The 27,540-nt window shown below is 42.9% G+C and overlaps 2 protein-coding genes across 3 annotated transcripts in view; both read left to right on the top strand.

Moving 5' to 3' along the window:
* Positions 1-25,140, top strand: LAP3 (leucine aminopeptidase 3). Of its 2 annotated transcripts, none has more exons than XM_032800814.2 (13): positions 1-241; positions 1,251-1,366; positions 1,711-1,765; positions 3,259-3,364; positions 7,698-7,857; positions 9,696-9,860; positions 10,821-10,979; positions 13,765-13,889; positions 16,198-16,286; positions 18,383-18,485; positions 22,025-22,104; positions 22,949-23,061; positions 24,375-25,140. In XM_032800814.2, the coding sequence occupies exons 1-13, from the start codon at positions 113-115 to the stop codon at positions 24,568-24,570; spliced, it is 1,596 nt and encodes a 531-aa protein (XP_032656705.1). In that variant the 5' UTR covers positions 1-112; the 3' UTR covers positions 24,571-25,140. The 2 variants fall into 2 exon arrangements, with proteins under 2 accessions (XP_032656705.1, XP_032656706.1); XM_032800815.2 differs by lacking the exon at positions 24,375-25,140 and adding an exon at positions 23,436-23,548 and having other exon boundaries at positions 92-241.
* A 2,122-nt stretch (positions 25,141-27,262) lies between these two features.
* MED28 (mediator complex subunit 28) overlaps positions 27,263-27,540 on the top strand; it is a 4,224-nt gene continuing 3,946 nt past the window's right edge. Inside the window, exon 1 of the mRNA XM_032800823.2 lies at positions 27,263-27,439. Coding sequence (XP_032656714.1) covers positions 27,268-27,439 — 172 coding nt within the window. The 5' untranslated portion in view covers positions 27,263-27,267. The remainder of the gene's footprint in view (positions 27,440-27,540) is intronic.

Below are 27,540 nucleotides of genomic sequence, written 5' to 3'. Positions count from 1 at the left end.
CAGCCCCCCGAGGCACACGGCGTGCGCCGAGGTCAGAGGGGCGGGACACGCTCGCTCCTTCCTTCCCTCCTTCCCTGGCGCGGCCGGGGCGCGCGCTGCTGCGGGGCTGGTCATGTTGGTGCCGCCGCTGCGGGGGCTCGTTCGCCGCAGCCTCGACGGCGCTGCCCCTTTCTCTTGCTGCTGGCCCCGCCAAGGGCCTTCCCTCGCCCCGCGAGGCTACAGCAGCGGCGCGGGGCGCAAGGTAAAGGGCGCGGGGGTGCCAGCACGTGGGGGCCGGGCACCGTGCGGGGAGAGGAGCGACTGGCTGCAGACAGCCGCTGCCCCGGCCACGCGTGTCTGTGTCCGAGGGTGGAAATGCCAGCGGCAGGGCGGACACCCCAGGGGTCGGTCGGGGAGACGGTAGCTGGGTTGTCCCTCCCTGACAGTCGCCCTTGTCTGTGAAAACTGGCCAGGCTGCCCGTTAAATGTCATCATCCCTTGGCATTCCCCGGCCCTTTTCACTCGCTGGTTCAGCTGCTGCCTTGCACGCCCCCGTCACGTGCGCTGGAGCAGTTGCATGAAGTCCTTGCGAGGGGTGTCGTGCTTAGAGTTAAACCTCTGGCTTTGTAGGATCGGGGCCAGAGTCAGCAACCTGGGACGCTCCTGGCGTTCTCGAAATATTTGTTAGGGTTCTGTAGGTTGGCAGCCGTGATTTCCTCTTGTTTGGGGGTTTTGTTTCCTTCTCAATGCACCTGATAATGTCCTTGACCCTGACTCGGTTGCAAACAAAGTAACTTTTTCCTTTCTTCAAGATGTGCCTGTTCAGAGATAATGTTAATTAACAAGCAGAATAGCCTGCATTTTAAATCTGTGTCTGGAAACTTCATTTTTATACATAATGAACCAGATTTTTAAAGGTCTTGAGGGTGCCAAAATTCAGATAGGTGCTTAGTGGGATTTTATAAAGCACCTGCCAGTCTGTATCCCTGCTTACCTAAATGCCTTTTAAAAAGCAGCGCAATGATCTGAAGCATGGCATTATTATAGCTCTTTCTTTCTCCTGTTTAAAGAATGTTACTTTTGGTCTTGGCATGTATCCTGATTTATCCAATCATGACTATATACTTTAGATTATGTAATAAACTGAGTTCACTAAACCTCTTTTATACAGTATTATGGTTATGGTCAGAAACATTTATCAAATCTCAATATAAATTGTTTAGAAAAAGAGTATCTTGCATTAGTGTACTTTTTGTTTGTTTTTTTTAAAGGGCCTTGTCTTAGGAGTCTATGCAAAAGAAAAAGAAGAGGCAGTTCCTCAGTTTACTAATGCCGGAGAGACTTTTGATAGACTGGTGTCTGGAAAGCTGACAGAGTTATTGTCTATGTAAGTGTTTAGATCAGTTTCTTATATTTTTTAAGATATTGTAAACACAGAAAATACATTTTTATTGATTGTTCTAGTTTGCAGCCATACAGCCTCATGCATTGACATTCATATCTACTGACTTAACCCAATTCTGTTTAGCCAGAATGAGATAAGGGGACCTCTAATGAAAAACCAGCCCAGCAGGAAGTGGTGATGATGATGATTCTGTAGGTGGTATGTTTCCCTTTGAATCTGTTTAGCCAGTGTCCCTGTGTGAAGTTAAGGGATATTGCATAATTATTACCACAAAAATCAGGATCTCTGTTTTAAAAGAACTCATGGCACTTTTTTTTGTGTTCTAGATCTGGGCCTCCTTTGAAGAAAGGCAAAATACGCCTATTTCATGGCTTGCATCAGGTATGAATCTTGAATTTTTTAAGTATGATGACGAGTTGGTGCTTTGAATTTGAGTCTTGGCATTATTCCTTATTATAAGCTTATTCTTACATATTATTACAGCAGAGTGTTATACTCATTAAATACTGTGGTGTTTGAATTTAATGTGTTGCTATACTGTGGTTTTTCTAAGATTTAAAAAAAAAATACTTTTAGTGATTTTTACCTTTTCTATCTAAGTTCCTTTACAAGAGTCCAATCCAGCCCACAGAGTCAGTGGAAAGACTCCCATGGATTCTATTGGAGATTAGATCAGGTCCCAAAATCCCAATTCTGTAGCATGCAGAACTGCCATTAAAGTAAGTAGGGATCCTTGCATGAAAAGGCTACAGAATTGGACCCTACGCAGTTCCCTCCCAAGAGCATGAAAAAGTGATTAAAAAGAAGACCGTTCAAATCACTGTGAGCTGTAGCTGGGCTGGAAAGCTTGTACTAGCTGCAGTCTCTTGTGAGCTGGATGTTGCGCGGTGCAGCAGTTTGAAAACTGATTATTATAAACTGTATCAGAGAGGTATCTGTGTTAGGCTGTATCCACAAAAACAACGAGGAGTCAGGTGATACCTTAAAGACTAACAGATTTATTTGGGCATAAGCTTTTGTGGATCTGAAGAAGTGGTTTTTTACCTAAGAAAGCTTATGGCCAAATAAATCTGTTAGCCTTTAAGGTGTCACCGGACTTCTCATTGTTACAAAAACTATGCTCTTCCAGTTTATAATGGAAGTGTGAGGAGACCTCAAGTTGAATGTTCTCTTAACTTTATCCCTCTCAGGAGGAGTGGGGATACCTCCACCACTATATCTTTGTGGATAGAGACACATTTTAAATAATTTTTCAGTGCACAGCAGCACTAGAAAGGTCTCTCAGCAGTGGTAAAGTGGGGAAATACAGTTTGTCCTTTTTAGACCTTTTTCTCCTTTCTCTCTGTAGTGCTCAAGAGGTAGGGGTATGTGTGCAGAGTATCAGTTAGCCAGTGGCCTGCTGCCCTTGTGTTGTGGAGCAGCCACAAAGGTAAATCATCCTACCATGCTATGTAAACTAATAGGTGGGGACAGGCTGAAAAATGCACAGACCTTGTTATGTTATACTGAACATAATGCCCTAACCAATAAGAACAATCCTATTACTTAGACTGCTTTTTGAGGCAGACACCAAGTTCGCAGTATGTGTGTGTACAGGGCGTAGCACAATGGGACCCTGACTGGGTCCTCTAGACACCACAATAATACATATAAATATTAACAATTAGATAACAGTGAAGTTGTCCATCTGCTTATGCAAGATTACTGAGAGGTAGAGACAAGATCACTATCATAATATGCTAATGATAATGGATGTATTTTCATGTTATGTTTGCCTTCATTTGAAAAGAATGCTCTTTATCATTCATATTAACCTTCCATCATGGCTATCAGAGTGAAGAAATTAAATCCACTTTTGTGTGGTTTTTGCACAGGATTTTCCAAGTGTTGTAGTTGTCGGCTTGGGTAAGAAGGCTGCTGGAGTGAATGATCAAGAAAACTGGAATGAGGACAAAGAAAATATTCGGACAGCTGTTGCAGGTTAACTTGTTTTCATTCAATGTTTGTTCCTGTTGCAAGTATTTGAGCTATTGAAGCCCTGCTGGAATGTGATACATTCCATTTTTGGTGAAGCACATGAGCTTAAATCAAACAGGCCATAACACATTTTGTTTTAAAGCATAAAACCTAATGCATGACTTGGAAAATTCACTCATCGCTGACAAGTGGGAAGGTTTCCCTGGTGAGAAAAGGGCCCAGGCCTTTAATTTTTAACAGAATTTATATTTTCCATGTTTTTTAAAAGGAACCCAACCTTCCCCTCCTTCCAACCCCTAAACTAGCCTTACGGTTGCGGAGATAATCTTCCAAATATGAATCGATGCAGAGTAGTTTTCCTAAGATGGGAGTTGTTTTTGTGCAGAATCTGCTTCTCATAGCTTTCCCAAGTAGCATGAAATTGAAAAGACCCTTGTCACTTTCACTTCCCCATATGAGAATCAGTGAAATTGACAAGATTATAACAATGCTCTGTGCATATGTGACAACCTTAAATATTTCCTGTTGTTGCTTAGATGGTAATTAAGACTTTGATATCCTTGACAGTATAACATGATATGTGTTTCATCATCATAGAATCGTAGGACTAGAAGGGACCTCAAGAGGTCATGTAGTCCAATCCCCTGCACTTGTGGCAGGACTAAGTATTAGCTAGACCATTCCTGACAGGTGTTTGTCTAACCTGCTCTTAAAAATCTCCTGTAACGGAGATTCCACAACCTTCCTAGGAAAACTTATTCCCACACTTAACTACCCTGAAAATTATTCCGAATGTCTAACCTAAACCGCCCTTGATGCAATTTAAGCTCATTGCTTCTTGTCCTTTCCTCAGAGGTTAAGGAGGACAATTTTTCTCCCTCCTCCTTGTAAATACCTTTTATGTACTTGTTATGATGGCCCCCTTCAATCTTCTCTTCTCCAGACTAAACAAACCCAGTTTTTTCAATCTTTCCTCATAAGTCATGTTTTCTAGATCTTTAATCATTTTTGTTGCTTTGGTTTTCTCTGGCCCTTCTCCAATTTGTCCACATCTTTCCTGAAATGTGGCACCAGAACTGGACACAATACTCCAGTTGAGGCCTAGTGAGTACAGAGTAGAGTGGAAGAATTACTTCTTGTGTCTTGCTTACAACACTTCTGCTAACAAATCACAAAATATTTGCTTTTTTTGCAACAGTGTTACACCGTTGATTCATATTTAGCTTGTGGTCAACTATGACCCCCAGATTCTTTTCTGCAGTACTCCTTCCTAGGCAGTCATTTCCCATTTTGTATGTGTGCAACTGATTGTTCCTTCCTAAGTGGAGTACTTTGCATTTGTCCTTGTTGAATTTCATCCTGTTTTCTTCAGACCATTTCTCCAGTTTGTCCAGATCATTTTGAATTTTAATCCTATCCTCCAAAGCACTTGCAGCCCCTCCCAGCTTGGTATCATCCACAAATTTTAAAAGTGCACTCTCTATGCCATTCTCCAAATCATTGATGAAGATATTGAACAGAACCAGATCCAGAACCGATTCCTGCGGGACTCCACTTGATATGTCCTTTCAGATCGACTGTGAACCACTGATAACTACTCTCTGGGAATGGTTTTCCAACCAGTTATGCACCCACCTTATAGTAGCTTCATCTGCGTTGTATTTCCCTAATTTGTTTATGAGAAGCTCATGTGAGATAGTATTAAAAGCTGTATTAAATTCAAGATAAACCACATCTACTGCTTTCCCCCATCCACAAGACTTATTACTGTGTCAGAGAAGGCAATTAGGTTGGTTTGACATGATTTGTTCTTTACAAATCCATGCTGACTCTTACTTATCACCTTATTATTTTCTAAGTATTTGCAAATTGATTTCATGATTATTTGCTCCGTTATCTTTCCAGGTACTGAAGTTAAGCTGACTTAAGTTCCCTGTAAGCTGCGAGGACGTGTGGCCATGCAGCAGCCTATTTAGCAACGCACAGGTGTTCAGGGAACCCACCTGGGGACCTGCTGAAGGAGGGGTGCCCTTCTCCCAGCCCCAACCTAGCCCAGCCCTTAACCTGCCTCGGCTGGGGCAGTGCAGCGCAGCCCAGACCCGGCCAGGGCGGCCCGGCCTGGACCTGTCACAGGGCACCCCTCCCTGAACCCAGCCCTGGCCTGAACCAATTGGGGAGGGTCATCTATCCTGCAGCCCCATTCCCGGAGCTGCCCCGGCAGGGAAAGGCACCTTTTTCCCCTCCAGCCCAGGTGCTGCTGCGGAGAGAGAGAGATGGTAAGAGTCCTCTCTCCCCGCCGTAGCCCCAAAGCAGCCTCCTGCACTCCAAACCCCTCATCCTTGGCCCCACCCCAGAGCCCGTACTGCCAGCTGGAGCCCTCACAGCCCTCTGCCCCAGTCCTGAGCCCCCTCCCACGCTCCGAACCCCTCAGCCCCAGCCCTACCAGTCACACATCACCTCCAGATTGGTGCACATAAGAAAATTCATTCCACACATGGGTGGGAAAAATTAGAGGGAACACTGAAGCTGACTGTTCTATAATTCCCCAGGTTGCCCTTATTTCCCTTTTTATAGATTGGAGCTATATTTGCCCTTTTCCCCCATCAGTTGGGGGCTGAAGAAAGTTCCTTGTGAATTTGTGAATTCTATCTCTTGGAATGAGTGAAATCATGCTGTGTGACCATTGGGCATATTTATGTGGTGTCTCATAATTTGGTACAACCTTGCTTTCTAGCATTTTAATTGAGAGGGATATCGCATTTAACATTGGTCCTTGTCACAGAGTGGCTGGCCCCATTAAATGAAGTAGGTCCAGCACCCCTGTGCCAGAACAGGTGCTCCTAGTTGGCCAATTTAGTGGGTTGGACAGCCCCTGGGAGCTGTAAAAGACCAGGGAGACCCTGACAGGAAGAGATTCAGTGAGTTGGAGAGACCTGGTGAATCAGAGCTGCCTATGCGGGAGTCGGGTAGGTGAGAGTTGCCAAAAATTATATGTTTGGGACCTGCGAAAAGCTGAAGGCAAAAGAAAAGAGAGACGGATTTGCTGACTGATGTCCCCAAGCCAGAGAGTGAGGGCTGAAGGCAGGAGGAGCAGCAGGAGGGAGAGTTGTTTGCCGGCTGTAACCCAGAGCCAAGAGCCAAAGAGAGCTGAAGGCAGGTAAGCAACGAAGGAGCTTACCCGCTGACATCTGCAGAGCTGGTCCCAGAGGAATCGTGGGAGGGCCAACCAGAGTGAAGGATGCTTCCCTGGGAAGAATGTTCATAAGCAGAGAGACTGGCAGGGGTTCCTGCTGGGAAGAGCAAGGTTGCACTCCACTTGAAAGGGCTGGGGTGGCTGTTCTGGTACAAGGCTGGGGTGGACTGACAGAGAGTCTGGGCATGTATGAAGATGCCAGCATGTGGTATGTAGGATGTCATGGGATAAGACAACAAGTGATCTTAATGACTACACTGGGGTGAGAAATGGGCTTGGGGTTTGGGGGCCTGTGTTTTGGACTGTGTGTGTTATGCTGCTGTAATAAACCAGCACCAAGAGGGGGTAGTAGACAGAGCCGGAGTGGAGTTGCTCAGGATGCTGAAAGAGAGAAACTGAGCCAGATGTTTCTGTGATACCACAACCTGCAGCAGGAGGGTGCTTCCAGGCAGGGATAATATATGGAAGTCCCTCTTAAACAAATATTTTGTTTATGGAATACGTTCATATATTCTGCTGTGCATAAATGCACCTTTTGAATCAAAAGGCTGTTGTGACTTTAAAAAACTAACTGCTATTTAAGCTATACACCTCTACCTCCATATAACACGACCCGATATAACATGAATTCGGATATAACATGGTAAAGCAGTGCTCCGGGCCGGGGGGGGCAGGCGCGAGGCTGCACACTCCGGTGGATCAAAGCAAGTTTGATATAATGTGGTTTCATCTATAACGCGGTAAGATTTTTTGGCCCCTGAGGACAGCGTTATATCGAGGTAGAGGTGTACTAGCAACCCACTGTATTACAACTTAATTTCTGATGGCTACAGGCTTTGGGCACCTGAAGCACTCTAAAGTTGTGTAGTTTTAAGAACTTTGGTTTTGTCTTTCAACCCTTGCTGAATTGCTTACTTGATCAATTATATTCAAAGTTCAGAGTTGCATGATGAATACCAATACTCTCCTTGTAAAAATTGCTGCTCTAGGCTTTGCTCTATTGAATATTTTTTTCAGCTCGTTTATGCCAGAATCTACCAGGTGTCAATAGAACTGGGTTCTTTCCTTGAAAAATTAATTACCTCAGGAATACATTTTGCGGCTGCAGTCAGTACTCACGTATTGATGTGTTGTATTTTCCAGTTGGATGCAGACAAGTTCAGGACCTGGAGGTCCCTTGTGTTGAAGTAGACCCCTGTGGAGATGCTCAGTCTGCTGCAGAAGGAGCTGTTCTTGGGCTATATGAATACAATGAATTTAAGCAAAAAAAGAAACCCGTAGTTACTGCTCAGCTACATGGAAGGTGATGACAAACTCAAGTTTTACTTGTGAAACATTTGGATACCTAGAGTATGTATCACTCCTTTTCCCCCCACCTCCCTTTTAGTTGGTGTTGCATAAAAAATTTTAGCAGCAGAGACATTTTTGCAGCATTTGCTTTGCTTGTCTAATTGCCATTGCTAGTGTGTCATGTTGTTTGTTTTTCCTCTCATAAGTGCTTCCCTGCAGCAGAGAAGAGTCTGGGATTAGGAAAGAAGGGGCAAAAACAACTCTGTCTGTCTGTTTTATGATGTGTACAGTGCTTTCAATGGTACCAGGCCCAAAAACTCAGAAGTGCAGGAGTTGTCTCCCTCTCCCTCTGTCTCTCTCTAAATGAACAAACTCTTCTAAGACATTAGAAATGCTATAGTGGATCACACCAGAGGTCCACTTTATACCATATCTCTAGCAGTGGCCAGTACCCCAGGTATGTCAGAACTTGCAAAAAAACCCCAGTGAACAATTATAATACTGGATCCATAGGGGAAGACACTTCCTAATCTTTGTCAGTTAGAGGTTGGTTTGTCCCCTGAAGTGCATGAATTTATATCTCCTCTGTTTATTTTGTTGTTCAGAAATGCCTGATTCTTTTTTGAGTTCTGATAAACTCCTGAACCCCAGAATGTCTTACATAGATCACTGGATACACTGTGATAGGCAGTGTATTTTTTATGCAACAAGAAAAATGACACGCACTCCTTTTGGGTTCTGAATGGCATTGACCCCTCCTTGGGAGAGGAGACAAATAACAACAGAACTTCTCTCAGTAATATAGCGCTGTCTCAGAAAAGTTCAGTGGCTTCTTTTATATCCCCTCACCTACCAGCCTCCCACATCTTCCCTGCTACTAGGGAGTGAATCCGGGATATGCATGGGACAGTTCCTTCCTTTAAAGAGGGAAGCTGCACCCTGCGAGGCAGTAGTCTAGGTAAATCTCTCAACCTAATCCTATACTGATAAGCCTCAGTGTCACACTCATCCATTTCCCAGGGCAACATATACCTTGAGAATCACTCAGGATTACTGGTCTTTATGAAACAACTAACTTCTCAAGACATGGGTGACTTTGTGACTAAGGCACTGGAGTAGGATTAAGAAGAGTTGGGTTCAATTCCAGCTCTGCCACAGACTTCCCCCGTTCAGCTCTGAGCCAGTCACTTATTTTCTTGGTGTCTCAGGTCCCCATCTGTAAAATGGGGCAATAATACTTCCCCTCCTCATAATAGTGTTGCGAGCTCCTAGATAGCACAGCAAACATAGGATTTGGGGATATCCCTCTATGAACACCTTACGGTGATTGTTGACAATTCATTGACCAGAACTATGCTTTGAAGTGGGGATCCCACTATCCAAGCTCCACCTTTGTCAATTAATAATCATAATTTTAGCAAGATTCAAAAATGGATTGGACAGGTATGTGGAGAATAAGAATGACCAGAGTTGTTGTTGTTGTTACTGTGAACACACATTTTGGAAGGGATATTCAACCTCATGCTTCAGGGCTTAAGCCAGTCTCGAACTATTACGAGACCTAATGTGGGTGCAGAGAGCATACCATATCTTTTACTGCAGGGTTCATGCACCTTCCTCTGAAACATCTAATGCTGACCATTGCCATAGACAGGTACTGGACTAGGTTAGGTGGACTTCAGGTCTAACCCTGTATGGCAGTTCCCACGTTCCTGTAATAACAGAGGTAATGTAACGTTCCTTCTCACCTCCCCTTAGTGGGGCAGCTTTCGTTTCAAAATATAGACGAGAATTGAATACTGACAATCATATTTTTGCAAAGGTTCAATTATAATTGTGGCGTTTGTTTAGTGATGGCAAGGAGGCCTGGCAGAAAGGTGTCATGTTTGCTGAGGGTCAAAATCTGGCTCGCTATTTGATGGAGGCCCCGGCTAATTATATAACACCAATGAAATTTGCTGAAGTTATTGAACAGAAACTCAGAAGTGTTAATAGCAATGTGAAGGTCCATATAAGGTAAGTTTAGTTTAAATCATTCCTTCTCTGTAAGTTGTAATTGATTAAGATGCAGGATGTAAAATGTTCCTGGAGTTTGTAATGAACTTGCTCATTTTTACCCTTTTGCTGTTCACGATGACAAATGCATTTGTGTAACAGTCTGTAAACTTTAAATAAATAAAAGCTTTGTTGGTGTCCAGAAATAGCAAGGTATTCTCAGTATCAAGAGCAGGACTTCCAGTCGCTACAGTAGGCGCAGAGAGTCTGCTGGGACAAAAATAAAGAAGCAAGATGAATATGTTAATTACTTTTGTAACATGACAAGCCTACTAAAAAAACTACAGAAGAGGAAGCCTGACAGTCTTTTCATATTACTTCCTAGCGAATAAACAATCTGCAATCTCTTATTTAGGAAAAATAGAATTGCTTGCAGACATGTTTAAAAAAAAGATCAAAACTCTTAAAAGTTTTAAACATAATTCTACATTTGTAAGTTCAGCTTTCATGATAAAAAGATTGCACTGCAGTACTTGTAAGACGTGAATTGAAAAATATAATTTTTGTTTTTTACAGTGCAAATATTTGTAATAAAAAATAAATATAAAGAGGGAACTGTACACTTTGTATTCAGTTTTGTAACTAAAATTAATACATTGCTACCTCGATATAACGCCACCTGGTATAACATGAATTTGGATATAACGTGGTAAAGCAGTGTTCCGGGCAGGGCGGGGATGCGCACTCCGGTGGATCAAAGCAAGTACAATATAACACTGTTTCACCTATAACACGGTAAGATTTTTTGGCTCCCAAGGACAATGTTCTATCGAGATAGAGGTGTACATTTGAAAATGCAATAAACATCCAAAAATATTTAAAATAAATGGTATTTTATTGTTGAACAGCGCGATTAATCACACAATTTTTTCTAGTCTCTTTTGTAATGGATCTTATTAAAATCTTTTTTTTTAATTATAGGTCAAAAGCATGGATAGAAGAACAACAGATGGGAGCATTCTTGAGTGTAGCTAAGGGCTCAGATGAGCCTCCAGTCTTCTTGGAGATTCACTATTCAGGCAGTGCTAATGCAAATGACTCTCCATTAGTGTTTGTTGGAAAAGGCGTTACCTTTGATAGGTATGTTTGCTAATATTTTTATGACTGAAATAAAAACTATAATCCAATTATGGAGGAATTGAGGTGCTTATTAAAAAAAAAAAAGTGGATACTGCAAAAATATTTGCCATTGTGCCAGTCACTTTTTTTCTAAAAAAATCAGGCAAATTAGCTAACACTTTACCCATCAATTGTTTGTAAAATGGGCCATTAAATTGCAGAGGAGAGGGAGAAATTGGGAGCAAGTATGCCAACAAATTTGAGATTATCAGATAAAATTTACTAATAGGCATCTTGGTATTTCCACTGAAAAATCAACAAAATTTGAAACAACCCCACTTACTATTTATAGTTAGATATTCTGTTGCAAATGACTAGAAGAAAACATTCTCCAGTCAGAACAGCTTGCTTTAACGAAATTTGGGAAAATAACAAGAAGAGTTTGGCAATTTCTTTTATTTTATTCATGGAGGAAATAATCCATTATTGCCCACTTCTGTTTAGTGATGCTAATAAATAGCATTTCAGAGGAAATTCATGAAATGAGAACTAGCAATTGGTATGTAAAATTATATGAAAAACACAACAGAATAAAATTTTACAGATTGTGCAAAACTTTCATAATTCACTGAAGATCTCAGACCCATAGCAGAATATATGGAGACCTAAATACAGTAATGCAAATAAATGCATTTAAAACAGGATGTTTGAAAACCTGTCCTTTTTCACTTCCCTGCCAAGCTCAGAGATAGGGATCCTGTGTTTCCCTTGTACAAGTTGGACACTACTATGAGTGCTTGGCTTCACAGCTGTTTCAAGGGAAATGAAACATCCTCAACTTATGGTTTGTTGGGAGAATGAGAAAGGAATGGATTTTAAATGCTGTTGTTCTAAAATGTATTTAATGGTAATTTCAAGGCTTTGCATGTGCCAGTGTTGTTGTCTTGGTCTGAAATTTTAATGAGACATTTTAAAAAATGTGTTTGCAAAAAGCTTTGCATCTCACTTTTTAAAGTAACTTTTGAGAAGCATATTCCAATCAGAAAATCCAAATGTTACTTCAGAAGATCAGATACACTGGCTGTGCTGTGGGCCAACTGGTCCAGAGGAAAATTTAGCCTCCAGTGCAAGAGCAAAATGAAAACCAAACATGCTTGGGGCTTGGTGTGTGTGCAGCTGCTCAGGAGGGAAAAGTAGTGCTTGCTTACATGAGCTCTGCACCTGCTGTGCAACATAGTGCCCATCTTTTAACCATCTATCTCTCCCTGGAGGCCAAGGAAGCTACTACAACCTCCAGGCATGGGGCTGGACAAGTGAAGAGAAACTGATGAGTCCCAATATCAGTAGTAATTTTGTTTGATATATGTTTACTATACGTTAGAGTAAGTGGGTGAGTTGGGACTCTCCCATCCTAACTCCTGGTGTGGGGCCCTCTGCCACCCCCATCATTCTGGAGAGACAAAGGGGTCTCCTGATCCAAGTGAAGAGGCTCCCTGCTTTTTACCCTCCCCTTTCTCCTCAGTAACCTTGGTGGTAGTGGTGGGCAGGAGAGAAGATAGGGTTCTTTGGCTCAGATGGACTAGTTTTGGAACTCTGCCAGGGAGATAAAGGGATTATAGTGTCAGAAATTAGTTAACATTTATTCTCTGAGTAGCTGATTTCAACCAGGCACAGATGAATTCTTGCCAGTGTCCCTCTAATATTATATTATAATATTCCTGTGAATCTGCTGTATGTGGTAGACTCTACCACTCTCCCTGGGAGCACAGCAGGATTGAGTGTATTGGCATTACAAACTCAGAGCAGCAGAGTTACGAACTGACTGGTCAAACACACACCTGATTTGGAACCAGAAGTATGCAATCAGGCAGCAGCAGAGACCCAAAAAAAAGTAAATACAGTACAGTACTGTGTTGAATGTAAACTACCTAAAAATAAAGGGAAAGTTTAAAAAAAAAATTGACAAGGTAAGGAAATTGTTTCTGTGCTTGTTCCATTTAAATTAAGATGGTTGAAAGCAGTATTTTTTTCTTCTCCATGGTAAAATTTCAAAGCTGTATTAAGTCAATGCTTAATTGTAAACTTTGGGAAGAACAATCTTAACGTTTTGTTCAGAGTTACAAACAACCTCCATTCCCGAGGCATTCATAACTCTGAGGTTCTACTGTCCCTTGTTGCTTCCAAAGGGGAGATCGAGCCTCAGTGGGCCAACAGCAGATGTAGAACAGACTTGTGGGTTTGTTTTGTTTTGTTTTTTGGCCTGGTTACAGCTCTAAATGAGGTATATGCTTCTTAGAGTCTACAGTCACTGAAGCATCTGCTTTGTTTCTGTAGCGTGTTTTGGCAGAGTGAAAATAGTTGGGGTTTTTTCCTTCCTACAGAACTTCCTCTCAAAACTCTCATCTGGAAGACCTAACTGCTGACTAATTTATTAATCTACTGCCCTTTGTTTAAACTGATTTACTAGGGCTGTCACTTTCCCTTACTTTAAATCCTTTTGATTTATCTTTGTTTTCCTAAATGTAATTCAGTGTGTTTACCTTGTTACATTTTAGCATGTTGCAGATTATCTCAGCGATGTTTTATTGTGTCAGATTAAATTGATATGAGGAGATTTGATTTTAGTAAAACCGAATATATTGCTTTTTAGAATACTAGGAAATTAAAAAACAATAATAAACTATTGATATTATTGTCATAAACATAGAGATGGACAAAATAGTTATTTTAAAGCATGTGGTGTGAGGCTTCTGTGTGCTGAATGAGATTTTTCTAGAATGTCTATTCTTGATCTGTGCATCCCCAGTGGTGGCATTTCACTTAAGCCCTCTTCAGGTATGGATGAAATGAGAGCAGATATGGGAGGAGCAGCAACTGTGTGTTCAGCCATTATGACAGCAGCAGCACTAAATCTACCTCTTAATATAATTGGTAAGTTGGGGGGCAAAGGGGAGAACATCAGAAAATATGATTTAAAATGTTCCATTAGGGCCAAGCTATTTTAATTTCAGTAATGGAAATGGCTGCTCAGAATTTTCATGGACACTTACCAGGCTAATCACATCACCTACTCACTTTCATAACAATGTAAAAAATCCCAATATTTTACTCACCATCAAAAATTGCCTACTTTGGGTGAGAAGAATGTTGCAAGACTGAATTAAAACCTTTGAGGGGAATACATGACTCGTAGAACTGGGTGGAGACTTTTGTCTCTGTCTCATTGGCTAGAATCGTAGTCCAGGGTAACTGGAGCTGCATGTCTAAAACACCTGTGCATCAATCTGAGCACTACTTGTTTGGTGTTTGAGACCTACAGATTAAGGAAATTAACAGTTAGTCTCAATACATTGTTACAAAGAAACAGAATAGGGTATATCTAGTAATATAAACTATTGGAGAATCTCTTATGGTGGGTGGTGTCTCATAAATGGTATGGATGAAAACTGATAGTTCTGACACCCACACTGGGCTTGATCCTGTGAAGTGCTTATCCTCCTTAACTCTCATTGATGTCTTAAAGGAGTTGGGAGCTTTTGGGACCTGCAGGAGATGCCTGACTCCCATGGGATACTCCTGATGACTAGTATTGATTTACAGATAATTATACTTTCTTTGTTGGAAAAAGTGGACTCGTCTACCATAAGAGACCATTTAATGTAGAAGTAAGTGTCCATCAAAGAAGGTCTCAGGATCATAGACTGGCATGTTGCATCCCCAAAAGGATGGAAAATCTAACTTAAAATATTTGCTGTCGAAAAGAATGGCCTTTTTACAGTATATTAGTATATGAATAAAGCTGATGAAAAAATGTTAGTGTCTCCAGGGTGTAGATTGTTGAAAACTGATAGTACTGGTGACTGACTATGTAAATCACAAAAGTGCCATTTTAATAAGGAAAAACCTAGTATGGAACAAAAGCACCCAGTGTTGAGAGGAGAGAGGATACAACTCTGATATGCAAAGTATCAATGTATGACTAAACATATGTTGTCTGCTAACTGCTCACAAATCCAGTATTGGAAATAGAACTTGCAGTCTTTGGTTCCAGAAAAACTAGCTCCTGGCTGTTGAGGTAAAGGAGCAATTCCATAAGTTCAGCTAGTATTAATAAACACTTGGTCCAGGGAGCACTTGCAGATGGTCTGTGGAGAGCTGTAAGGCCATGTGTTGCTAACTCTCCTTTTGTTTCCAACTGCTTTTACAAATGCCCTGGCCCTTCATTGCAAAGATATCTGCAAAAGCAGCTGGAAATGAGGAGGAGCCAGCCTACTTGCCTCCGCTAGTAGCTATTGCTGCAGAATAGGAAGAAAGGAAGTGGGAGCCACTCTGAAGGATGGAAATGTGGATAGCTAAATCACTTTTTAATATTTTCCCAAGTAAGCAGTGGTTGTAGTTGCCACAGTATGTTGTACAGCTGTGAATAAATGAGTTGTTTCACACAATGGCAAAAGTGGATGTCCAGGAGGAGGTTGACACAACTAACAAGCTTGAGAAACCCCAACTTCATGGGAATTAAAGATGTTTGTTCTGAAAACAACTTCATGTCAGCCCAGCATTATCCTCTTTAATGTGCTTTGTCCAGAACACAAGATCATGGGCTTCTCCTTGTGTGTGGCTGGTGGACTGCCGTGTTCCTTATCACTATACCCACAGTTGGAACCAGAGCATTGACTTGGGTTCTTTACTATCTTTCCCAGCTGCCCTTATGTCAGTGCTGTATAATGGTTCCCCTGGATCTCTTTCTTTTGACATTGTAAAATGTTTGTTTGGAATGAGAAGCTCTTGAAATTCCCCAAAGAGCTTTAGAATTCCAGAAATAAACAGTCCTTTATAAGGATATGAAATATGCATATAGTGCCACATGTTGTAAAGTGGAACTTATTGCCAGGGAGCCTCAAGACCATGTGCCTGATTCTGACATCCCTTGATGTAAATCAGGTGCAACACATAGTGTAAAAATAGCATAGGTTAGTGAATGCAGCATGTTAAAGATAAATGTACAGACTTAATTGTGTAATGCTGAAATGTCACTAATGGAGAAATTCGGATCGTGTCATTCTTCAGTCAGGAAATTTCAGGTGCAAATCTAGAAATTGTATGTACATTCCAGACAAGAATACTATCCTTCTGTTACAAATGATTTTAGTGTAAAGAGTGTCTTTTAAGTAGTTTTTCTTCAACTACTAAATTTAGAAACCCATGATACATTGCAGTAATTCTTTCTTTTCCCTCTCAGGTTTGGCACCTCTCTGTGAAAATATGCCCAGCAGTAGGGCAAACAAGCCTGGAGATGTTGTTAGGGCCAAGAATGGGAAAACAATCCAGGTATATATGTGTTAAGCTGGTTTTTAGACACATTCATTGCAAATCTACTAATCAATCAAGTTTTACTGTTTCAACTTCTGTTATAAGAAGTGCACAAAGATTATTTTTTAAAAACAAATATATTTCTCATACTGTGTAAATTCACTGATTTAACTAAAATTGATAACAGCATTCTTTCAATTTGGGTTTTGGGGTTTTTTTGTATTTGCAAAAATATTATAAATTACTAGGGAAAAGTAAAAAGCCCAGTCACTTACATTTTCCAGAATCTGCTGTATCCATAGAGGAGGCAGTTCTAGTGCTTATAAAGCCAGAGTTAAAGATAGTCTTCAAACAGTGTGCAAAGTGGTAGTTGCTTTTGGTACATTTTCAAGGCCCTCTTCCAGGCACCTCTTTTGTAAAACACAAGAGCATTACTCTTCTGCTGACATAACCAAGGCGTTGACCCTACAAACTGCTCCACATATGTGGAACTCGGGTGTCACGAGGTCCACTCACCGCACATGATGCCTCCGCCTGGTGGCACTGAGGGTTAGCTCTTGTCAGGCACTGCCCTTCTCTGGCAGTTTCTCTCCAGATCATCTCTTTCACCCTGCGGCCCTTCTCACTCCCAGAGCTGCTGCTTCCTGTTCATGGCTTGGTCCTCTGGCCAGGTCACTAAGGTCCTCCCCTTCTGGGGAATTCAAAGGCCACACCCTGTGTCACTTCCCAGTCGCTGGTAGGGGAACCCAGGCCTGCCCTCAACACTGGGTTCTAACCCAGGGACCCTATAACAGGTAGCCAAGGTCTATACAGTCCTACCCCTTGCTGCTGTTTTTCTGGCTTCTTGCTCTCTGTCTGGGTTTGCCAGCCCAAGTCTCTTCCTTCCAGGGAGTGACTGTAGACTGCTTCCTGTTCCTGTTCAGCTGAGCCATTTATGACCAGTTATTGGCCTATTCCTTGTCTCCACCTTCAGGTGTAGTCTGGGCAGTTAATTGGCCTGCCTAGCCATTTCAGCCCCTCCAGGCCTTGTATGGGGTGAGCATCCCATAACACCAGGGCATTCCATAGGCACAGGGTCCGCTGTGCAAAGCAGTTTGCAGAATCAGGACCTAAAATACGTATTTTGTGTTTAATCTGCAATACGTAACTATTCTCCATTTGGTTAAATTCTTAACACATGCCCTAATGCTATAGACTGTTGTTTCCCTGTAGGAATTGATGGACAAATCAATATTTCTCCTTCCAGAGTTTCTGTATAATTGTGTTACCCCATTCATGACTTTGACATTAGGAACCTTTCTGTTCCTTGAGGTTTCACCAAGCTATATGCATGACTATTGAGTTCTAAACCACTGCGCTTCGCAGGGACCTCATCACCCCCTGCCAGAGCCAGTGACTCAGGAAAGCACCACAAGGGTTATCATGCTGAGTTCACTATAACGCAGTCACTCAAGCAGGAGGGGCTGCAGAGGCCATATATTTTTGGAGGGGGGAATTCTTGAGACCCAAAGGAAATGGATTTCTGAATCTACAAATGTAGGAGCCATTTACAGGGATGTCTCTTGTCTCTGTGCTACTGTACAGTTCCTTTTCCCTCCTGGCACTATATTTCCAGTAGGATCTTTATTTCCACTGAGTAGGTCCCCTTGCAGCTGCTAGATAATAGCCATTGGATTTCCATGGGCTTTGCAGGGGACAGTAGCCAATCTTCTGCTGTATCCTCCTATCCTGCTCTATACTGCTGACACCTACGAGCCCTGGCATGGGAGGCCTGGCAGCAGTGCTGTGAGGTTCCCTGATTTATATTAAAAATATTTTTTTGTGGATGCTTGATAACTCCATTTTGGGTTGATTTTAGTGTCCTGTTCTAGTTCACTTATCTAAGATCACTTTGAAAAATAAATGATCATCAAAATAGTTTTTGTTTTGTATTTATATGAGAAAGTAAATTTCATCTTCTTGCAGTTATTACACGAGCTGTAATACATGGATCACTTTCAGCCTGATAGCTAAAAACCCAGACGGTCTCTTTAAAAAGAATTTTTAAGAAGCAAATCATGTAAAGGGGAACTTTTGAGTAGATGACTTCCTCCACTACACTTTTGTATCTACAGGTTGATAACACAGATGCAGAGGGAAGGTTGCTATTAGCTGATGCTCTCTGTTATGCCCACAATTTTAATGCAAGGGCCATTGTGAATGCTGCGACGTTAACAGGTAACTAATTTCCTGCTTCATGTTGCAAAACAGTTTATCATAATGAAAAACTAACTCCTTAAACACATTTCTTAGGAGTTTTATTAATAAATGAGACCTTTGTGTATTTTGTCCTCATTGTTTGTGCATGAGGGTTGTAGTTTTATTCTTAAAAATATTAAAATGGAACTTTTCCATTCACATACATCACAGTAAAGCAGTTGTCATAAAAAAAGAAAATCTTTAGTTTACAAACAGTATTTCATTGGGTTAAAATGCATATGTGAAACTAAAGAATTCTTTAATTTAAAGCATTATTAGACATATACATACATTTGTTTAATCACTTATGTTAACATATATCAGGGGAGGGCAAACTACGGCCCGCAGGCCAGATCCGGCCTGTCGGGGCTTTAAATCCGGCCTGGGGGATTGCCAGTCCTGTGGCACAGCAGAGCTAAGGCAGGCTCCCTGCCTGCCCTGGGCCCACAACGCTCCTGGAAGCGGCCGGCACCATGTCCATGCGGCCTTTGGGCGAAGGGGCGCCAGAGGGCTCTGTGTGCTGCCCTGGCCTGTAGGCACCACCCCCCACAGCTTCCATTGGCTGGGAATGGGGAATCGTGGCCAATGGAAAGTTCGGGGGTTGTACCCACAGGCAAGGGCAGCGCATGGCAGAGCCGTCTGCCCCATCCCACCCCCAGGAGTCACTGCTGAACTTGCCATTTCTGGGAGCGGTGTGGGGCCAGGGCAGGCAGGGAGCTTGCCTTAGCCCTGCTGTGCACCGCTGTCACCCCAGAGTCTCTTGAGGTAAGTGGCATGGAGCCGGACCCTGCACCCAAGCTCCCTGCCCTGAGCCCACTGCTGCACCCCACCTGCACCCCAGCCCTCTGCCATGTCCCGCACCCCAACATCCTGCCCTGAGTCCCCTCCCGTACTCCACGCACTCCTTCTGCACTCCAAACCCCTGCCCTGAGCCCTCTGCCCCACCCTGCACCCTTCCTGCATCCTGCACCCCTTCTGCACCACAAACCCTTACCCTGAGCCCCTTCCTGCACACCGCACCCCACTCCCACACTCTGTACTCCCTCCCACGCCCCAGCCCTACATTCATGGCCCTGCATACAGTTTCCCCATCCAGATGTGGCCCTTGGGCCAAAAATTTGCTCACCTCGATATATACTCATGTATATGCCAGATTCTGCAGCCAAAGAGGAAACTGATTACAGGATTACTGGCTTATACAAAAGTAGCTTCCCCTTGAGCTACCTGACAGCCCAGAGGAGGAGAAGGCAGTTACCACGACCATGATGTGCTGATTCTGCTTGGGGTATCTAGGTGTCAGGGAGATGAAGAGGAGCCAAAGCTCTGCATGCTTCTTGTCTGTGCAGGTCTCCTGCAGAGCTTTCAGTTTTGGTATGCTCTGTTGTTAAAATGGGCCTCCTCATTATTGCCTGGGTACCCAGGGTATGTCTACACTGCAGTTAGAAACCTGTGACTGCCCAGTGCCAGCTTGTTCAAGCTCACGGGGCTTGGGCTGTGGGGCTGTTTAATTGCGGTGTAGACATTCAGGCTCGGGCTGCAGCCTGAGATAGCTCTGGTATTCTTCCACCTCGCAGGATCCTAGAGCCCTGGCCCAAATGTCTACACCACAATTAAGTAGCCCCACAGTCCGAGCCCTGTGAGCTGGCACAGGGCAGTCATGGGTGTCTAACTGCAGTCTAGACATCCCCTACATGTCCCAAGAGGGGTCAGCATCAAGAAGCAGCTCTGTGGCACCAGTTATACTAGTGTGTAAGCATAGGTCAATATCTTAGTAGGGTATTTTCCCTTTAATTGGATTGGCATGTTGACTTATATTCACTCTGTTTTAGAGAGTGATGCAAGCTTCAGTTTTTGTGGGTTTTTAAGCTGAAAAATTTAGATTACAAACACTGCAAGGGAATTTCAAACTCCTGTTTCGCCTGAATGCTTATAAGAATTCTGTGATGGGGTGGACTAGGTCCAGAGCTCCCCTGCTGGAGGACTCAGGGTCCTGCCACACTGATCCCAGGAACAGAGCAGTAGAGAAGTCCTCCAAGCAGCCTAGAATTACTGCAAGGGAATCAACTAATTCCTGCAGCCAGTCAGGGTCCAGAGGGCCATATAAAAGACTCTGCGGAGCCAGAGATAGTCAGCTTCTTGCAGGAGCTATAGGAGTTCAGCTGGTGCTCCTGGCTGGCCGGAGGGAACTGCGGCACCATGGACAGCTCAGTGCTTACAGGGACTAGGGGAGTGAAGAGAAGAGAGCTCCTGGCTGATTGCTGGACCTGAATTTAGATGAGCCCTGAGGTAAGGGTGAAGCTTTGACAAAGGTTGAGGCCTAGGGAAGTGGTCCATGTAACTGAGAGCAGTATAGTTAAAGGGACAAGACAACACATGGCTGTTATTCTTAGTGTCCCTGGTCTGGAACCTAGATTAGTGGGCAGGCCTGGGTCCCTCTTTACTGTTCACAGGTCACTGGGAAACTGGTTTACAATTGGACAGCAAGAAACCCTCAGAAGGGGAACTGAACTACTTAGTGGCCCAGCTGACGAGCTGGGGGCAGAGTAGACCAAGGTGAAACCATTGCCTCTAGGGAGGAAGCCCTGTTGGTACTGCCCAATACCAGGGCTGGGACTATTTAAAGACCACCGACACACCTGACCGGAAGGGGCACTCACGAGAGGTGGGTGCCATGCCATTACAAATTCATAAAAATATTTCATTTGTAGTTTTCTATAAGAAAATATTATTTTGGGCTTCAGTTACCAGACAGTGTGCCTTTAATGTGCCCCAAATGGTAACTACAGAGCTGAAGGACAAGGAACTTCTAAAACTGACTGTATAAAAAGTCATATTAAGGTTATTGGCCAGACCACCCCTGTCTGTGGTAAAATCCATGGCAGGCCAATTATAAAGGGAAGGAAGTATGCAAGTTTACTCCCAGATTGTTGTGTGAACTATGGAACAGGTGTTAGATGATTGCTTGTGTCTAGGGATCTATAGGAGATTAGGGCCATCTACCACTGTATTTTGGGCAGCTTGCCTATTGTCACTCATTCTATCTGTACTATTAGGGTTTAGCCAGCTGATGATTAGATCCTCCTGAAAGGGGAATTCTCGTTGCTAAAAAGACCTGGATTGTGTTTCCATTCTTGCCTGATGATCATGGTACAGGGGACATAGTATGTGTCATTCTGCCCCCTTCCATCCAGACAACCTTTCATGGGGTCCTGGGCAAGGGGGGATGCTGTTATGGCGATGCCTGCCTCTCCCTTTCCATGTGAGAGGGATGACATTTGTCTCTATCTGGGTAGACCAGAGGGCACAATTGGGCCCATTACTGATTACATACTAATTAACACGGGAGCAGGTTTTCAATAATACTTTTTCAAATAAATGCAAGAGTACCAAGACTCCACTGAGGATAAGGTGGACAGGAAATCATCTTTAAAAATAGAGTTAGAAGGTAAAATGCAAAATAAATGTTCTGCTCCATCTCCAAGAGCAAGAGGTATAATTTACACAGTGGTATTTTACAGGTGCCATGGATGTAGCATTAGGATCTGCTGCGACTGGAGTTTTTACGAGTTCATCTTGGCTTTGGACTCACCTTTATGAGGTAGGCTATACGATGGATTTTTTTTTCTTTAAAAGTTAGGTGTATATGTTCCTGAAGGTCTCTTATATAAGTGAGATGATAGATATTGTAAAAGCAGCAAAGAATCCTGTGACACCTTATAGACTAACAGACGTTTTGGAGCATGAGCTTTCGTGGGTGAATACCCACTTCGTCAGGTGCATGACTAACACGGCTACCCCTCTGATACATGATAGATATTGTATTACATTTTAAAATACAGTGGTTTGGGGTGGGGGAGGTTTTATTTTTTTTAACATTGTATTGAGAAGCATAAGTTGTATGTGTGTGTGAATTGTTGGCTCATTGATACACATCTTGGGTAGCTTACAGTGCACTGGTAGTATGCACCTGAGTCTCAAGGATGCACACCCTCCTATGCCTTATTGCTTAATTATAAGCTCTAGGTCTACTGGTTGCCAGTAACTTGTGTTAAAAGGTGAATTGGTCTTGATTAGGTGTCATTCATTAAATTCTTAAAAATGCCCAATATTTAGTCAAACTATAATTCCGGAGGGAATTCTCCAGAGGAAGTGATTTATGAAAAATCTGCATTACCAGCAGAAAAATGAGTCTTGCAGAAAATTGGCTCTTTTTTTTCTCATAAACAGAGGGCAAAATTTAAAGCATTCAAAATTGAGTTTCATCTTTTATTTTTCTAGCATTTTTTTCAGATGCCAGAAGTTATCTTGTGTTACTAATTTCAAAGTGGTTTCATAACTACCTAGTCCACCGAGAGCTACGATTACAATATACTTTCTGTGGTATTTTTTGTTTAGACTGACTATGCAATATGTCCCAAGTATAACAGTTGTTTCTTCTGCAGGCCAGTATTTTGACAGGAGACCGTGTTTGGAGAATGCCTCTCTTTGAACATTACACAAAACAAGTTACTGATTGTCCACTTGCAGACGTCAGTAATGTTGGAAAATATAGCAGGTACATTATTTAACTGAAATGCAGCAACCTTTGTCTTAACTGATATACCCGTTTATCATCATGTTATCATTTTAGAAATAGCCAGCATTTCCATGGTTACTGGAATGCTTTGACCTTGCACTAATATGCACTAGTACAGTTAGATTTTAAAACAGGAGTTGGGATTTCAGTATTTTTACTTTTAAAAATTGCTAAAATACAGAGCCAAATCTTGGTTTGTCAATTTAGAATCAGATGGTGACAACAGCTCCTGTTCAGGGGGAAGAGCGCACAGTGAACCACCCCAGCCCCACTCTGTGTCCTGCCCAAGAGTATGTAACAGTCCAGTCCTTGCACACCATGAAACATAACGAGTTCGCCCTTTGTGTACCTAGGGGCATGTTTCTCTGCAAAGAAGGGTGAGAATGGGCCAGCTTCACCAAAGAAAAGCAGCTCTACCATCCTAAAATGATGCAACCAGCATATCTGGAAGCTGGGGAACAGAACACCAGTACTATCACCACACATGTCTGGGAGAGGGGTAATATTATGTTTAAACAACCGCAGGACTCTGTAATTCTACCAAACATTGAGTATTACTGTGTTCTTCAAATGCGTGTTAGTGTGGATCCCCCATAGAGGTACATGTGCCTTATGTCACAAAATAATAGTCTTTTGAATACCGGGGGCCATGCATGCACCTTGAGCTGCCTCATGCTCTTGTCTGAGTGCATAAAGGGCAGCCACAATTCTCCAATAGTTTTCTCAAGGATCTCCTGAATACTCACCCACCTGTCAGCCAGCTTCTGCATGGAATCTCAACATTATTCTCTGGAAGCTCATGGAGCATCCTCTCGAGCTGCTGTCTGATTGCTTGGTATATCATCTTACCCTCAGGTGGCTGTTGCCTCAGAAGAGAATACTAATGAGTTCCAAGCTCTCAGGGCTGGATCTCCTTACAGCTTCTTTCACAGGGACACAGTTATGCTGAGACTGCACCCTAAGTTCATCCCTTAAGTAGTCTCAAATTTGGCCTAAATCAGTTAATTAATTTACCAGTCTTGTTCCTGAAACCACACTCAACACAGGGAGAAAAGTTACATACTCCAGATGGGCCCACAAAGAGGTGGAGTGACAATGTGACCCATCAAAATACAAATAAAATCGGGACATCTGGTCACCCTACCTTCGGTGGATCCACACTAATTAAAACATATTGAAGAACCCCAGTTGCTTGAGAGTAGCTAACTATTTGGTGTGCATTTTATTGTTGACTTAGAGTTGTTAAAGTTTGTAAAAATCAACTTTTTTTCCCTCCTCTCTCTCTCCAACAGAGCTGGAGGCGCATGCACAGCTGCTGCCTTCCTGAAAGAATTTGTGACTGTGGCTAACTGGGCTCATTTAGATATTGCTGGTGTGATGTCAAATAAAGATGAGGTTCCTTACCTTCGAAAAGGCATGGCAGGACGACCTACACGAACATTAGTAGAGTTTGCTACACGCTTGAGCAAAGACAAGCAAAGTGTCTAGTAAAATGCTAATTCTGTAATCATCCACTCTGCCTTAAATCTGTCTACTTCAATTAATCTTAAAATTTATTTTAAAACTAATTAATGGCCTATGACATATGTACACTCTAATAAAATGCCAACTGTGGAAGTACATCTACAATCCAGGAATACTTCCCATAATCTAAAAAATAATGATGAAAGACAAATGCATTTTATAAACAGTTCTTACTGAGTAAGAATATCCCGTAGATGAGGTTCCCTCTTCCCATTTTATGCTGTTGAAGGTGAGAAGTTCTGTTTGAACTATTTTTAGACACTTAATACTGAAAAAAATGATCATTGTAAACACCTGGACTTGTGTTCAGATGTATAAGACTGATCTGTGTAATGGTCACAAACATAAATCTACCTTTTTGTTGCTTTACCAAGTTCTTTTGTCTAAACAGTATAAAGTAGCCTCCACTATAAAAACCATTAATCTGGAATCATGGCCCTTCGGTGTTTTGGATATACCATACATGGAAGAATAACTCTTGATAGGGTTTATTGACAGAAATTTTGTCAGAACAACATAAGGGAGAAGCTAGAGGTACTGGGCTGGTCTACACTACGGGGGAAAATTGATCTTAGATACGCAACTTCAGCTACGTGAATAACGAAGTATCTAAGATCGAATTACTCAGCGTCCTCACGACGCGGGATCGATGTCCGCGGCTCCCCCTGTCAATTCCACAACTCCAGGTTGGTGGAGTTCCGGAATCGATATAAGTGCATTCGGGGATCGATATATCGCGTCTAGATGAGACACGATATATCGATCCCTGGGCAATCGATTGCTACCCGCCAATAACGGCGGGTAGTGAAGACGTAGCCAATGTTACCATCTGTTTAATCAGCTAATACACAGTAGTGCTTTATTAGGTATTGGGAGACTCCATTGCTAAAGGTGTTTAAGCTAGACAAAGAACGTGAAATAAGCTGTAAGGAACCTTCCTATGTTGGCGGGGAGATGGATTGTCTTGCCACTGACTATATAAATTGCCAATTTATTGAGCATAATTAAAGGAAATTAAATGATTTCCTGCAGTAGTTTTCCTCTCAAAAAGCTTGGCATAATTTTTTTTCTCCCTGGTGGTTTTGCTTTTTTCATTCTGCTTGTATTGATTTTTTTTTTCTCTTGTGCTTTCAATAAAGCTGAAATTAACATGACTTTTTTATATGGGTAACTTCCTTGGTTGTGTAATACCATAGTTAATTGTACTCTCAATCTGAGCACAGTTTAGGGGAGGGATTGTTAAAGAAAAACTTTCTTGAAGAGTGTCAGTAAGAGGGACAGCTTTTCTAATATGCAGTTTGTCAGTGTATTTAAACAGAGGAATTTACAGAGATAAAACTACTCCGTTTTTTACTGATCAATCTGCACTATCACATGACACCAGATGAAGGATTCTGTTCTAACTTCTGAAATCTGACCCCTCACCTGTATATTTCTCAACTGCAGTTGGGTCAGGACAGAGTTGTGGCTGGCTAATTGTTTAGAGGACAGCACCTGTTGCTTTGTTTTCTGTAACCATGGTTCTCCACAAGAATTCACAGCAGATGTGGCATCAGAGTGCCATAGGTGCACTCCTACGATTGTGCTCAGAGTGTAGCAGAAAAATAAACTGTTAATAGCATACATGTGAAAGGATAATCTTTCTCTCTGTCCTGCAATTATATTTTGCACTTGTAAAGCTCCTTCTGTCTGATCATTTCAAATGATTGTGGTGATAATTTTGCAGATTTGTCCAAGGCCATACATCTAATCAGTGGCAGAGTTGGAATAGCAACTTAATTGCTTTAACGACTAGATGATCCATATGCAGATAGCTGTCCTAAATTTAACATTTACCTGTGAATAATTTTGCAAAAGTACCAGTATCTCTCAGCACATATTGCAGATTCCTTGTGCAAATTAGATGCTTAACTATTAGCATTGATTTTTCACCTGCTGTAAAAAATGCTGTCCTTAAATTTTTTTTTTTTTTTTTGATGATGGACAGTGAAAAGGCAGCCCAGATTGAAAAAAAAATGAAGCATCTTTTACCAAATTTAAACAGCTCCTACTACCTGTAGCATAAGGAGAAAAAGGCTACTATGATCACAGATACTATAAAAGCGAGCAGAGGCATTTAAGGACAGAAGCTGTAGCTTCAGTCTGCGGAGAAATGACCGGCTAGGGGTTGTGTATGTGATTGCCAAGACAGAGTCAGTGAAGGAAGAGTGGGAAAACTGGTACCCTTGTTGGGTAAGGAGGCAACAGGGTTAAATTCCTGGCGGTTTCATCACATGACATCTTTAACTACAGGTTAATCCCTGGAGGATTGGCAACCCTATGATCTACTGAAGCTCTAGTCGCCTCATGTAAGGGAAGAGCTGAGGCAGAGCCTGCAGGCTCAGGGCTTGTTCGTCCTTGCTGTGTGCGCTGGGGCCTGGGCCAGCAGCTGCCGCCGTCCGGCCCGGGCCAGGAGCAGTAACGTGGGGAGGGGGCGCGGCTACCCCCACGCAGTGACTCAGAACGTGTCCCAGCGCTTCGGGGCCGCTTCCCGGGACGCACGAGGTCGCCGCTACCGGGCAGGCCACGCCCACCTTCACTGAGCCCAGCGTATCGGCACTGCCTCCACATTGCAGCGAACCCCCACCCGCGCAGGCGCAGTGCGATCTTTGGCGGTGTGTCATGGCGGCGGCTCTGAGCGGGATGTTTACAAACCAGCCCCCGGGAGCGCCTCCTCCTCCGCTCCCTCCTGGGGGCCCCGGCCAGGCCGGCCTCCTCCCGCCCGCCGCGGGACCGCGCAAACCCAACAGCACGCTGGTGGACGAGCTAGAAGCGTCCTTTGAGGTGGGGGGAGGTTAAGGGTTATGGGGGGCTGGAGGGGTTCGGGGCCGAGAGGCGGAAGGGCTGAGGGAGGTTCGGTGGGCGCGAGGGGCGATGGGGCCGGGGGAGGTTCGG

This window comes from Chelonoidis abingdonii, chromosome 5 (genome assembly GCF_003597395.2).
Source record: "Chelonoidis abingdonii isolate Lonesome George chromosome 5, CheloAbing_2.0, whole genome shotgun sequence".
Lineage (NCBI taxonomy): Eukaryota > Metazoa > Chordata > Testudines > Testudinidae > Chelonoidis > Chelonoidis abingdonii.
The sequence above is the reverse complement of the archived record's forward strand: the minus strand, read 5'-3'. Positions and strand labels throughout refer to the sequence as shown.